At 42.2% G+C, this 13,377-nt stretch overlaps 1 protein-coding gene across 2 annotated transcripts; it reads left to right on the top strand.

Annotated features, from left to right (window-relative positions):
• Window positions 1-52: 52 nt before the first annotated feature.
• DUSP18 (dual specificity phosphatase 18) lies at window positions 53-13,136 on the top strand. Of its 2 annotated transcripts, none has more exons than XM_075272727.1 (2): window positions 53-123; window positions 12,519-13,136. In XM_075272727.1, exon 2 carries the CDS (start codon window positions 12,592-12,594, stop codon window positions 13,114-13,116), a length of 525 nt encoding a protein of 174 aa, XP_075128828.1. In that variant the 5' UTR covers window positions 53-123; window positions 12,519-12,591; the 3' UTR covers window positions 13,117-13,136. The 2 variants fall into 2 exon arrangements, with proteins under 2 accessions (XP_075128828.1, XP_075128835.1); XM_075272734.1 differs by having other exon boundaries at window positions 107-200.
• Window positions 13,137-13,377: the final 241 nt, after the last annotated feature.

Consider the following 13,377-nt stretch of genomic DNA (forward strand, 5'->3'; position numbering starts at 1 on the left):
ACACCCCCTCCACCACGTGACTCCAGGAGGCGCCAGCATCAAAACAAATGCTCGTCACGTGACTTGCCTCTGATCTCGACGGGATCCTCGCGGGATGAAGAGGAATAGTCACGTGGTGACACGGTGAGCGAGAGGCAAATGGTGGTATTATACAGAGACATAGACATGTCAGTGGGTAATGCTGGGACTTGTAGTCACAGGTGAGGATGCTCCGCTATCTCTCCGGGCTCCAGTACACATTAGCGCTATTATTCTAACATTGTATATCTGGTGGCGATAGTTGTCAAATAATGAAGGCGCGGGGTATAATAACCAATCAGGTCACTACTTTGCTTTCCCACAAATAAGAGCTGTAATTTGATTGGTTGATACTGGTAACAGGTTCCGTGTGGTGGTTTCTTAAGTGATTTAGACAATTGCATCCCTGCAACATACACTAAGGAAAAGTATCGGATACAGCTCTTAAAGGGGTTGTCCAGGAGACATCTATATTCTAGCTATGACGTTCCTCTACTTTGTAAATTACTTTAGTTTCCAGAAATTATTGCTTTTGCACGTGGAGGTGCAGTCATGTGACTGCCCCAGGCACATTTTACAAGGGTCCAGTGAAATTTCTATTTCCTCTTTCAGCGCGGTATGTCACATACTATAAAACCGACCACCCACTCCCTACCCATCATACAGCAAGAACACTGGCATGTGCAGTAGAATGGCCCCCACACAGTATAAAGCTCCAAAGTGGCCCCCACACAAAATAATACTCCACATTTGCCCCACACAGTATAATATGCTCCACAGTGTCCCTCTCGTAGTATAATGCTCCACAGTGGCTCCCACAAGGTATGATGTGCTCCACAGTGGCTCCCATACAGTATAATACTCTGCAGTTGCCCCTGCACAGTATAATGCTCCATGGTGGCCCCCGCACAGTATAATATGCTCCACAGTGGTCCCCGCACAATATAATATTCTCAGCAGTTGCCCCCACAAGGTATAATATGCTCCACAGTAGCCCTGCACAGTATAGTATGCTCCACAGTGGTCCCTGCACAGTATAGTATGTGCCACAGTGATCCCCACAAGGTATAATATGCTCCACAGTGGCTCCCACACAGTATAATGCTCCACAGTGGGCCCCGCACAGTATAATATGCTTCACAGTGGCGCCCACAAAGTTTAATATGCTACACAGTGGCTTCTGCACAGTATAATATGATCCATAGTGGCTCCGCACAGTATAATATGCTCTCCAGTGGACCCTGCACAACAGTATAATATGCTCCATAGTGGCTGTTGCTCAGTATAATATGGATTGTGCATGCACAGTCCCTATTATACTGTGCTACATGCTGGCACTCTACGTAGGTGCCAGCTGCATGGGCAGCTCGTCCATGCATGTGCAATACAGCAGGAACATCAGTATGTGCCGTAGAGTGTGCCACCTGCCACTCTTCTTTGTGACATGTGCCGACTGCCCACACCCAGAAGAAGTGACGTCAGGTGCCCCCAAAGATCCAGACCGGATGACATGCCCATTCATGCACAATCTGCCAGCCCGCACCAACATAGAACGCCAGTATGTAGCACAGTATCAATATCATACTGTGCAAAGGCCACTTTGAAACATTATACTGTGCACAGGTCACTGAGGAGCATACTATATTGTGCGGGAACCACTGTGGCGCTTATTATACTGTGCAGGGGCTGCTATGAAGTATTAAAGGGATTCTATCATTAGAAACTCTTTTTACAATAAATAAATGTAGGAATAACCTTCAGAAAGGTTATTCTTCTCTTATCTTTATTATTCTTATCCACGCCGCCGTTCCTGAGGAATTTCTTCTTTATGCAAATGAGTTTTCTCGCAGCACTGGAGGCGTTCCCCAGTGCTGCTTGAAAACTCTCCAGCGATGGCCTCTGTCTTCTTCACCACCTCCGCCTTCTTCTCTCATGCTCCTCTTCTGTGGGTCCAAAAGCGCCAACTGCGCATGTCTGTTGGCCATTTTCCTGTGGCCAAATGGGAGAGACCACAGGAAAATGGCCGACTGCACAAGTCCGCCAATGGCACAGTTTAGGTTTAAGCACATGTCTCATCATCTGGTGGGGCCGCGAGCCTGCCCTAGGATGTATGCCATGGTGTATGTTTCAGGCATTTTTATGCCTGCAAGTTTTTGGGACTCTATTTTTTTTCCATGTCTTGCATGACAGAAAACTTCTGGTGTTAAAGTTGGCAATGCTGACTCAGTAACTGCAAAGTTCCAATAAAAGGCTGCAGAACCTGCACTTTAGGGCAAATCCAAGGAGTAAGAGGAGTGCCAGCAAGAGGAGTGCCAGCAAGAGGAGTGCCTGGGTCTGTCCTGGCACTGTGAGTCTGGTGAGACTGTTTTGTACTCTTTTTGTTGATTCATGTGGCTTGTAGTAAGCCACCTGTACAGTTAGTACTCTATTGTTCAGTTAGCACTCAGACGATCAGGGTTTTGCTTCACTCCTTTTTCCTGAAGTTAAGACTGTATTTTAGATTGCTGTTTTTGTGCCTGAAGTCAAGGTTTATTTATTTAGCATTTTTTTCCTAAATAAACCTGTTTTGCTATAGTCTTGTGTCCCTGTCTCTGATTGGTTGGGTTCACACCATTACTGTTACCGAGCTATCTTCGTCACATGTGTTTGCATTCGAGTCATGCTATAAGGCTGTTTATGGCTAGGGTCCTGTAAAGTCTCACCGTATGGTATTTCATCAGAAGGCTCCCCACTAGATATGGAATAGGAAGCCAAATATGTCAGGAGCAAAGCTGTAGGTGATGCAGAAGTAGCAGTCACCACTGGCCCTGGAGGTGGTGCAGCTTAAAATCCCATTATTATACATAGCACATGTTAGGACGGGTTCACATCTGCTCCAGGTCTCCAGTTTAGCCAATCCGGCCAGTGTCCGGGGGGGTTTCTGTACAGGGGACCCGTTCACTTGAATGAGTTTGTAAAGGTAACCACCCGTGTGCGTCATCTGCCTGTCCGTGGGGAAAACTTTTTTTTTTTAGCCAGACACAAAGTCGAATGGGTTTGAAAACTGATCGCCGGGTTTCCGTCCACTGACCAGTTTTGCGGGGCAGAAGACGGAAACCGGCCGGATTGGCTAAATTGGAGGCGCAGATGTCAACTCACCCTTTCAGATTTAGCATCAAGGCCCAGGAGCCTTCAGTTATGCCTCAGGTGGTGTCTATAGAACATATGGACTTTAAGACTTTAAACCCCTATAAGCATAACTGTGTCCATTGTATGTCTGGCCATGTGTCAATATTTGTGAAATTTCTGCTCCAGTTGAGACTACGTTTAAAGAGGACCTTTCACCAATTTGCGCACAGGCAGTTCTATATACCGCTAGAAAGCCAACAGTGCGTTGAATTCAGCTTACTGTCGGCTTTCTCGATCTGTGTCCCGAGTAAAGAGCTATCGGTCCCGGTACCGTAACTCTTTATAGTCTATCAGGTACGTCCTTCTCCACAGCAGCGCCTATCGCGCTGTACTGTGTGAGCGGGGAGGAACGCCCCCTCCCTCTGCTCACAGTGCTCGTCCATAGACGAGAATTATCAGGAGGAGAGGGGTGTTCCTCCCCGCTCATACTGTACAGCGCGATAGGCGCTGCTGTGGAGAAGGACGTTCCTGACTGACTGTCAGGAACGCCCTTCTGACTGTAAAGAGCTACGGTACCGGGACTGATAGCTCTTTACCCGGGGCACAGATCGGGAAAGCCGACAGTGCACTGAATTCAGCGCACTGTCAGCTTTCCAGCAATATATAGAACTGCCTGTACCCAAACCATGAAAGGTCTTCTTTAATAGGATAACAATGGGGACTGCACACACATTTTCACAGAGTACAATGCCCTAAAGGTTAGATTAAAGAGTAGGTGGTTACTCGAGCTAGTTATTCTTCACTCTGTGATTTGTATAACTTTCTCTAGGTTCTGCGTTCTCCATAACTTTCAGATGTCATTTTTCAGTCTTCCACATAGTGGCACTGTTGTTGCAGTCTGCACTATGGCTTACATGCCTGTTAGCTTGGTGAGCTTATTGCTAGCATTTCTTCAGCATTGCTGAAATTCTTCAGCATTTCTTCAGCATTCCTCATGGAATTTACACTTTTCTTCGTTTTACCTTGATGAAGATATTTCATGAAAGCCTCATGTTCTTTTTCCCAGTGAGCGCTCTTCTTGTTCAGCTCACTCGCAGTCTTCTTTTTCGTATACTCATGGAAGTGTAAGGTTTTCATTTTCATTCTACTTTGTTTAAGCTGTAAGGCACAAGTTATGCATTTATGGACAGCAAAGAAATATGTTTCCATATGTTATTACTTTCCATATGTTATGAAAGTTAATTATAGCCTAAAAATGAGCATGTAGGCAAGACTACTTGTATAGTAGCTGTTTTGGGACCAGTGTCTTTTTTAGAGTGTAGGAGAGTGAGCATCAATGAGAGCAATAGTCACCCTCAGAGGTGTAAAATACTATATGACCTTCTGTTTGGAGGCTTTGAGGCTGTCCTTTCAGCACAGCCGGAAGCAGAAGCTTGTAAACAAATGCAAAGATACCAGGAGCTCCCTAATAAAGGTATATGGGTGCATTTATTAACCCATTAATAGCACTAAACAGACACTTAAAAAAAAAAAGTTTTTGTCTGGAAAATTACTTTGTTATAGTTGGTCTTTGCCTTCACATGGCTCTCTCTACAAATATGTAAGTTCATAAATTAGCTTTTTCTGATATAAGAATAAAGTATTTCGCTACATTTTTGGCCATGCTTCATTACAGTGACAGATTCAATAACGTTTAGGTCAGCACACTTCCTTGTGAAGCTTGTACAGGTTCCTCACATCAGTATACATTTATGCCTGTTTGGGTAAAGAAGCAAATTGTTGCAATGCTTCCAAGAAACAACTAGTAAAGTGAATTATGAAATGTGTCACCTTCAGCTCCAGCATCATCTTCTCACTGATATCACGAATTATCACATTGGCAAAATGAGTTCTTGGCACAAGATCTCGCTAAGGATTCTGTGTTAAGCTTCATTACGTTAAAAGAGAGAGAAGTGTGTGTAAGAGACTTGCAGAGGAAAAATATACAGTTTACACATATAGGCCCAGAGATACTAATAGATAAACAGTGCAAACTTAGTCTGAAAATTTGCCAGATTTATCACAGTAGCTGATATTGGATGGTAAATTTGTCTTTCGACTAGATTTGATGAATTTGATTAATTTGCCCTCAAGGAGTCTGACGATTCTGTTTTTCTTTCAGTATGGCACTTGTTCACAAGTAGAGCGAGTGCCAGAACTGCCGGATATCCGCTGTATTCCCGCCATCAGAGTTCTTTCTGATCGTGGACATTAAATGCCTAACTGGCTGCCAGATTTCACCTCCTTTTTGTTTTGAAGCATATAAAAACAAACACATTAGGGAACTCACATCCCAAAATGCTCAAACCATAGCCATGATAAAAAAAAGCCAAATCAAAAACATAAATGATCAAAACAACAGACATTCCCCAAAAGGAAAATCGAGATTTAAATCGAAAATTTTCCCTAGAGTTAAAAAAAATGAGATTTTATTTTTTGGCAAAATTGCCCAACCCTACTATACCAGAAACTGGGCAGTTTCTGGTAGTAACCACAATAGTAAATCTGGGCCACAGACTTTAGACTTGCATGCCATGCTGAGGCTGTTAAAAGGGTTTTCTGACAACAAATTTATGATAAAGTGGGCGATTTATTAAGACTGGGGTCTCATTCACCAGTGTTGATCTCTTCTGCGCCAGAGTGAGCTGTACTTAATTTATTATGAGGTATGCCTCTTGTCCTCTGCACCAGAAGCTGAAATCTATGACACCTAGGGGGCTTTGAGCTAGAATTTCTGACTTAAATGATCACCAACTTTTCAGACAACTTTGTCCCATATAGCAAAAAAAAACGTGGCAAAAATGCACCACGGTATAGTTTTCCTCTGCAGACTTTCTACTTCAGTTTCACCTATATACCACTGGTGTTTCTGTAGGTACAGACTATGGGTGGCCTATTGCAACACAGCTTAACCCCACACATCAACTGCATCGGCGTCTACATGTCACCAATATAGTTGAATTCCATAGTAGAGAAGGAAGCGCTGGTGGTAAGCAGCCCTTCAGGTGTGTGGCTTACGAGCTGCCTAAGACGTCGGCGTCCTGGCACAGATAGCTTTGTGATGACGTCATTGTCCTAAGTTGCCCGCTCCAGGACGAAGAAGTTTTGCTACTTCCAGCAAGCAAGCTACTGCAGTGTCAGTGGCAGAGGCTCGTTCTCGAAGTAGGTGAGTAACATCAACTTTTTGTTTTTTACTCACCTTGGGCATTTTAATTGGAGGTAGGTGGGTGGGAATACATTGAATTGGGAATTTAGCAAGATAAGAGGCCATAGCTAATATAAGAGGGATTACAAATAAATTATAGAGAAGGGTTAGTTGGGGCTCTGTGAATTTAAGGGAAGAAGATAATATTAGGTTAAGACCCCACAGTACATCAACGGTGGCAGTGCATCGTGGTTCTTCCCGCAGTGCTTTAAACAGAATGTTTGCGGGATTTTAGTGGATTTTATATCATATATTTTACTAGCTTTTACCCACGATTTCGTCTGCGGTGATTTGAGAATTGGGTGGACACAGATGTGTGAAACTGTAAAAGTGTGTATGTAGTAATACAGATACAGTCCTATGAAAAAGTTTGGGCACCCCTATTAATCTTAATCATTTTTAGTTCTAAATATTTTGGTGTTTGCAACAGCCATTTCAGTTTGATATATCTAATAACTGATGGACACAGTAATATTTCAGGATTGAAATGAGGTTTATTGTACTAACAGAAAATGCGCAATATGCATTAAACCAAAATTTGACCGGTGCAAAAATATGGGCACCTCAACAGAAAAGTGACATTAATATTTAGTACATCCTCCTTTTGCAAAGATAACAGCCTCTAGTCGCTTCCTGTAGCTTTTAATCAGTTCCTGGATCCTGGATGAAGGTATTTTGGACCATTTCTTTCTACAAAACAATTCAAGTTCAGTTAAGTTTGATGGTCGCCGAACATGGACAGCCCGCTCTCAAATGATCTGAAAACAAAGATTGTTCAACATAGTTGTTCAGGGGAAGGATACAAAACGTTGTCTCAGAGATATAACCTGTCAGTTTCCACTGTGAGGAACATAGTAAGGAAATGGAAGACCACAGGGACAGTTCTTGTTAAGCCCAGAAGTGGCAGGCCAAGAAAAATATCAGAAAGGCAGAGAAGAAGAATGGTGAGAACAGTCAAGGACAATCCACAGACCACCTCCAAAGAGCTGCAGCATCATCTTGCTGCAGATGGTGTCACTGTGCATCGGTCAACTATACAGCGCACTTTGCACAAATAGAAGCTGTATGGGAGAGTGATGAGAAAGAAGCCGTTTCTGCACGTACGCCACAAATAGAGTTGCCTGAGGTATGAAAAAGCACATTTGGACAAGGCAGCTTCATTTTGGAAACAAAAATTGAGTTGTTTGGTTATAAAAAAAAGGCGTTATGCATGGCGTCCAAAAAGAAACAGCATTCCAAGAAAAACACATGCTACCCACTGTAAAATTTGGTGGAGGTTCCATCATGCTTTGGGGCTGTGTGGCCAATGCTGGCATCGGGAATCTTGTTAAAGTTGAGAGTCGCATGGATTCCACTCAGTATCAGCAGATTCTTGAGAATAATGTTCAAGAATCAGTGACGAAGTTGAAGTTACGCCGGGGATGGATATTTCAGCAAGACAATGATCCAAAACACCGCTCCAAATCCTCAGGCATTCATGCAGAGGAACAATTACAATGTTCTGGAATGGCCATCCCAGTCCCCAGACCTGAATATCATTGAACATCTGTGGGATGATTTGAAGCGGGCTGTCCATGCTCGGCGACCATCTAACTTAACTGAACTTGAATTGTTTGTCCAAAATACCTTTATCCAGGATCCAGGAACTGATTAAAAGCTACAGGAAGCGACTAGAGGCTGTTATCTTTGCAAAAGGAGGATCTACTAAATATTAATGTCACTTTTCTGTTGAGGTGCCCATACTTTTGCACCAGTCAAATTTTGGTTTAATGCACATTGCACATTTTCTGTTAGTACAATAAACCTCATTTCAATCCTGAAATATTACTGTGTTCATCAGTTATTAGATATATCAAACTGAAATGGCTGTTGCAAATACCAAAATATTTAGAACTAAAAATGATTAAGATTAATGGGGGTGCCCAAACTTTTTCATAGGACTGTAATTTGTTATTTTCAGAGGATTTTTATTTTGTTACTTTCATCTGGTCTATGGTAAAGTAGACATGTACATACTGTACCTTTTTTATGCTCTCTGCTGCAAACCCTTTTTTTTTTTTTTTTTAAACCAGACACAGAGTCGGACATGCAGTACTGTGTGTCTGATTTAAAAAAAAAAAAAAAAAAGGGTTTTGCGGCGGAGAGCATAAAACGCTCACCGCCGTTCATGGCCGGACCCGGGCTGACAGGTTTTCGGCTTCTGCATGCAGAAGCTGGAAACCTAATACGGAGTGCTGAACAGTAGTGTGAACCCAGCATCAGGCGCGCTTAGGGGCGAACTGTGTGACAACAGAAGATGGAACCGTAAGAATGGAGAGCAGACGGTGGTGTGAACTGAGTGTACGGGAGCCTTGACACGGAGTGAACGTGTGTGTATTTGTGCAAAATACACGTGTAAAATTAAGACTCCTATTGACTTCAATGACATTTTACAGGCATGTAAAAAATATGATTGAAGTGAATGGGAGTCTTATTTTGACACGTGTATTTTTACACGTGTATTTTGTCAAAATACACGGGCGTTTACCCCATGTGAAGGCTCCCTAAGGGTTTTTTTTGCAACCACAATATGGCGGGTCCAGATTAACGGTAGATATAGCATTCTGGGGAATGTGTATTGGTTAGATGAGCTTTTATTGAAATGATAGTCCAAAGTGTGAACCAAAATGGTGGTTTGTTATGTGTGAGTGTGACGTTGAGGGAGTAGGGCAAATAGTTTATTAGTAGACAGGGCATTTTTGGGCGGAATGGTAACTAATATGTATATGTATCACAGTAGTTTGGAGTTTTATATGTGTTGTTGGATGATTTTTTGATTTTTTTTTTTTTTTTTTGTCTTTTTAACTTTTTTCTTTGTTCCACTGAGGGGTGTGAACCTGCAATTATTTGATTGCAAGTCTCCATAGACGGCAATCCAAGTGTATTGGCTTCTATGAGAGATTGTGTGCCTTACTATGGCGGCTGTCCATAGCCCAGCTGCGATAGTAGTATTGTAATCACAGGCGTGGAAGCATTCAGTATGCTCCCGGCTGGCAGCGGAACAGGTCGGCTCCTGTGAGGTCAGAAGGCAGGAGCCGGTCTGCAACATTGAAGGTAAGGGGAAGGGGTGTTTGAGGGGGAGGGGGGTCAAGTGTTAATGCCTGCAATCCCAGTCCATTTTAATTGCAGGCAGGAGCAATGGGCCTCCGTGTGTAGTGGAAATCTATATGTAAATGTGAGTGAGTAGAGTGAGGGCTACTCCTGAGGAGACAGTAAGGAGTGTGCAGGCAGTTTGTGACAGGAAATGCGAGGCAGTGTGTGCGAGTCTATAGCTGGGGCTAGGAGTCCTGCTTTTGTGAGTCTCCTGCTAGGAAGCCATGTTGTTTAGTGGCACCAAAAGTAGCCTATGTTTCAATCCCAAGCGAAAACTATGTTTGTGGAAAATTTCACGCAAATCCGTCAAGGCGTTTTAGCGTGATCGAGGAACAAACATCCAAACTCACAAACATCCAAACACACAAACTGTAGTAGGATAATTGGGGGTAGCAGTAGGATGGAGATTTTATGTAGCTGAGGACAATATGGTTGGGTGCCTGGAAAAGTGAGGAGCCAAAGATGTCTGTGTTATAAAATTTATAGTCACTATTGGAAGTAGTGGTCATGGCGGTCCAGATGGAAGAGACGATGAATTGAAACAGTCAGAGACGTCACATGTAAGTCACAACACTGTTCTTGTACCTTATTTAGCTAATTGGTCTTCACAACCACTATCTACCATTATACAGTCACCATATAGTGATAGTGTTGCTATACCTGAGTTAGGGGCCCACTTGGACGTGTTCCTAGAAGACAGCTGTGGTCTCTGCCCTGTGCAAATGACATTATGTCCATCTGTCACTTGTACAATAGCCAATCCATTTCATTCAAGTAAATGGGGTTGAGCTACAATACCAAGGACAACTCTTACAATAGGTGAGGTGATGTGCTTAGTAATCAGAGAAGAGGTCACAGCACTAACCTGAACCACTTCAACCAGCTGGGTGCTTAAGGATACATCATGTATATTTAAGTTCCAGAAAATCCCTTTAATGCCAGACAAGGGCTCCACAGCTGCTAAGTCAGCAGAATATTGGTGATTTATGCACTATGGTAAGCAATCACTACACAGCTTTCACTTCTAAAGAGCCGAATAAAAATGAGAGCTATTCTATGATTGGTTGTTACTTGCAACAAGGACAGGTTTTCTTTTAGGCCGGGGTCCCACGTAGAGTAAATGCTACAATTTGGCCATCATAGAAACACTGCGGCAAAAAACAATGTTTTACATTAACTGCAGAGTTGATGGGATCCTGGCTTATCCCTTCCACACATTGCAGAAAATAATCCGCAGAGCAGATGCTGCATTTTTGCAAATTATAGCATGTCAGTTATACCTCCGGAAATGCTGCATAAAGTATGTAGAGGAAAACTCTGCAGCCTTTCTCTGAAAAGAGCTGAAGAAAAAAATGCAATGCATTTCCGTCACGGTTTTACACAACGTTTTTTGGCTGTGGCCCGCTACGTGGGGCATTAGTCTTAGATGTTCCAGAAATATTCCCCCTATGTACCCCACATGCTCGGCCCTCCATACTCTGTAACTTTAGCGACTGTAACTAGACCGCATAAACACTTCCACTACAGTTGATTGTAGAATATCTGTATGGATTTTATACACAAGGGAATGACTGATATATCTGAATTCAGGTGTCACAACACTTTTCTCCATATAATGTATGTTTGTCTGTTATGACTTACTGGTACAACTACATTTCCTCAGATTATAAATCCGCTCCCGTAGCTAGAACTGGGGCACTGAACAACATAGGACCAGCTGTGCATTTTCTTGTGCAAAAAGGTGCCACGTGAGCTTTAGATGCCTCTTCTTATATTTTAAAACAGACAGGGAAACAAAAGACACCATTAGGTCATATAGACAACAACTAGAAGAGAAGAATAAGTGTACAGGTAGCTGTGGTAAGTGGTGGCTGGTAGGTTTGTGACATCACCATGTTGTATGCTAAGTTGCTTGGCAACTGGATACGTACTAATTCCTTTGAGCAGATCTATATTTCATTGACTTTCCCATCCTTACGCTGGTAATACTTATGTATTTTCTCCATTAGACTGTAATTATGAATTTAGACATGAGAACTCTCATAACACACCTGATATCTATTCCAAGACAACTCATCGAATCATACTGATTTATGATGTTGTGATCTTCAGAACTACTTCGGCACACCCATTCTACTCTCGCAGTATCACTCTGATGTAGACTACATGCATTCACATACAACTTTTTTTTTTTTTTTTTAACAGCGCCCTGATCCATTCATTCATTTTTATGGCCCCATGCACACAACCATGATTTTCATGAGTACATGTGGTAGCCATGAGATTATTCCTGGCAATTTTGCTGCCTGGGCTTATTCATTCTAGTGTACAGGTCCATGGAAAGCAACTTTTTTTCTCAAGGACCTGTAGAGGACCCTTGTTTTTTTGCATGAAGCCTTATTTTGTGGTAAGCTTCAGAACCATCACTTCATGACCATCAGTACTGTGCAAGTTGACACAATGCAAATAACACAAAGACCATATTTCCTGGCTTGAACATATCCGTATAAAAGAAGCCTTATACCTATGTAGCTTTGCCAGCAGTTTTGAGAGGTCAAACCCACTGACAGACTCTTTACATAAAAGTATATTAGTACATATACCAAAATCATTTTAGCTTCAAAGGGTTTTTATTATAAATTATGAATAAGGAAAGCACAGACCACCTGATATACCCATGGGGGGGGGGGGAGGGGGGTTGTCATGTAGAAATTGGTAACAGTGAAAAAGGTGCAAGAAAAACACAAATATTTTTGTTGAAAAGGGATAAGAAGGTGATGAAACAGGAGAGTAGAGTGACTGTAAAACCATGAAGGAACCCTGAGCTAGTATGGTACAATGTTGTCCTGTCATAGGGGATTAATCCAGAAGGAATACCCAGACCGTTCAAGAAAGTTATCCATGGCTGCCAGTTCTTATCAAAAGCCTCCATAGAGTCTTTAGAAATGTCAGAAATTGTCTCTTACATCATCATTACCAAAAGGTTTCTAATGTAAATATCATATTTTTATTACAGCTGACTAGAGCACATTGTGGTTACAGAAAAGAGAAGAAACCACTTGCTTGTGTGAGAAGAGAAGGCAGACACAATGTCAATTTCTGGACTCTGTCAAGTAACTAACAGCCTGTTCCTGAGCAATGCAGCAGCAGCAAGCCAGCCAGCCTTACTCACTAGCCACCGTATTACATGCATCATTAATGTCTCACTAGAATGCACAGCATGTATAGGCCCCGATGTGGAGTATCTACATTTCGCTGTAGCCGACCTTCCAGATACCCCTTTACATGAGTACTTTGAAACTGTATCAAATAAGATACAAGAAGTAGAAGCTTCTGGAGGACGGACATTAATTTATTGTGCAGCAGGTATCAGCAGATCTAGTACACTTTGTCTTGCTTATCTAATGAAGTGGCGTGGGCTAACCCTGTTGGCAGCACATGCTCATTTAACAACATGCAGGCCTATTATACGCCCCAACATTGGGTTCTGGAGACAACTCATCGGCTATGAACTGTATTTATTTGGGAAAAATACAGTCAAAATCATTGAATCTCCTATAGGACCTATTCCAAACATTTACGAAACTGAAACAAGGAACATGGTACCATTCTGAGGACAACCATAAGTCAATTAAAAGGAAAAATCGTATTAGACTTTGTCTGTTATATTTTTTGTTCATTCCATATTTTGTCTTTTTAATTTGAGCAAAAAAAATTGTCAATCATGATGAAATTCCACAACTGTAGCATAAATTTATATATATTTTATACAGTGGGGCAAAAAAGTATTTAGTCAGTCAAGTGAATATACAAGGGTGTAGGGAAACTAACTAATACCAATACTTAAAGGGTCCCCACTTGTCAGAATAAATGAT

Source organism: Leptodactylus fuscus, chromosome 1 (genome assembly GCF_031893055.1).
Source record: "Leptodactylus fuscus isolate aLepFus1 chromosome 1, aLepFus1.hap2, whole genome shotgun sequence".
In the NCBI taxonomy this organism is placed as follows: domain Eukaryota; kingdom Metazoa; phylum Chordata; class Amphibia; order Anura; family Leptodactylidae; genus Leptodactylus; species Leptodactylus fuscus.

Excerpts from the sequence above, each read along its gene's own strand:
- DUSP18 (XM_075272727.1), top strand. The coding sequence starts at position 12,592 with ATGTCAATTTCTGGACTCTGTCAAGTAACTAACAGCCTGTTCCTGAGC.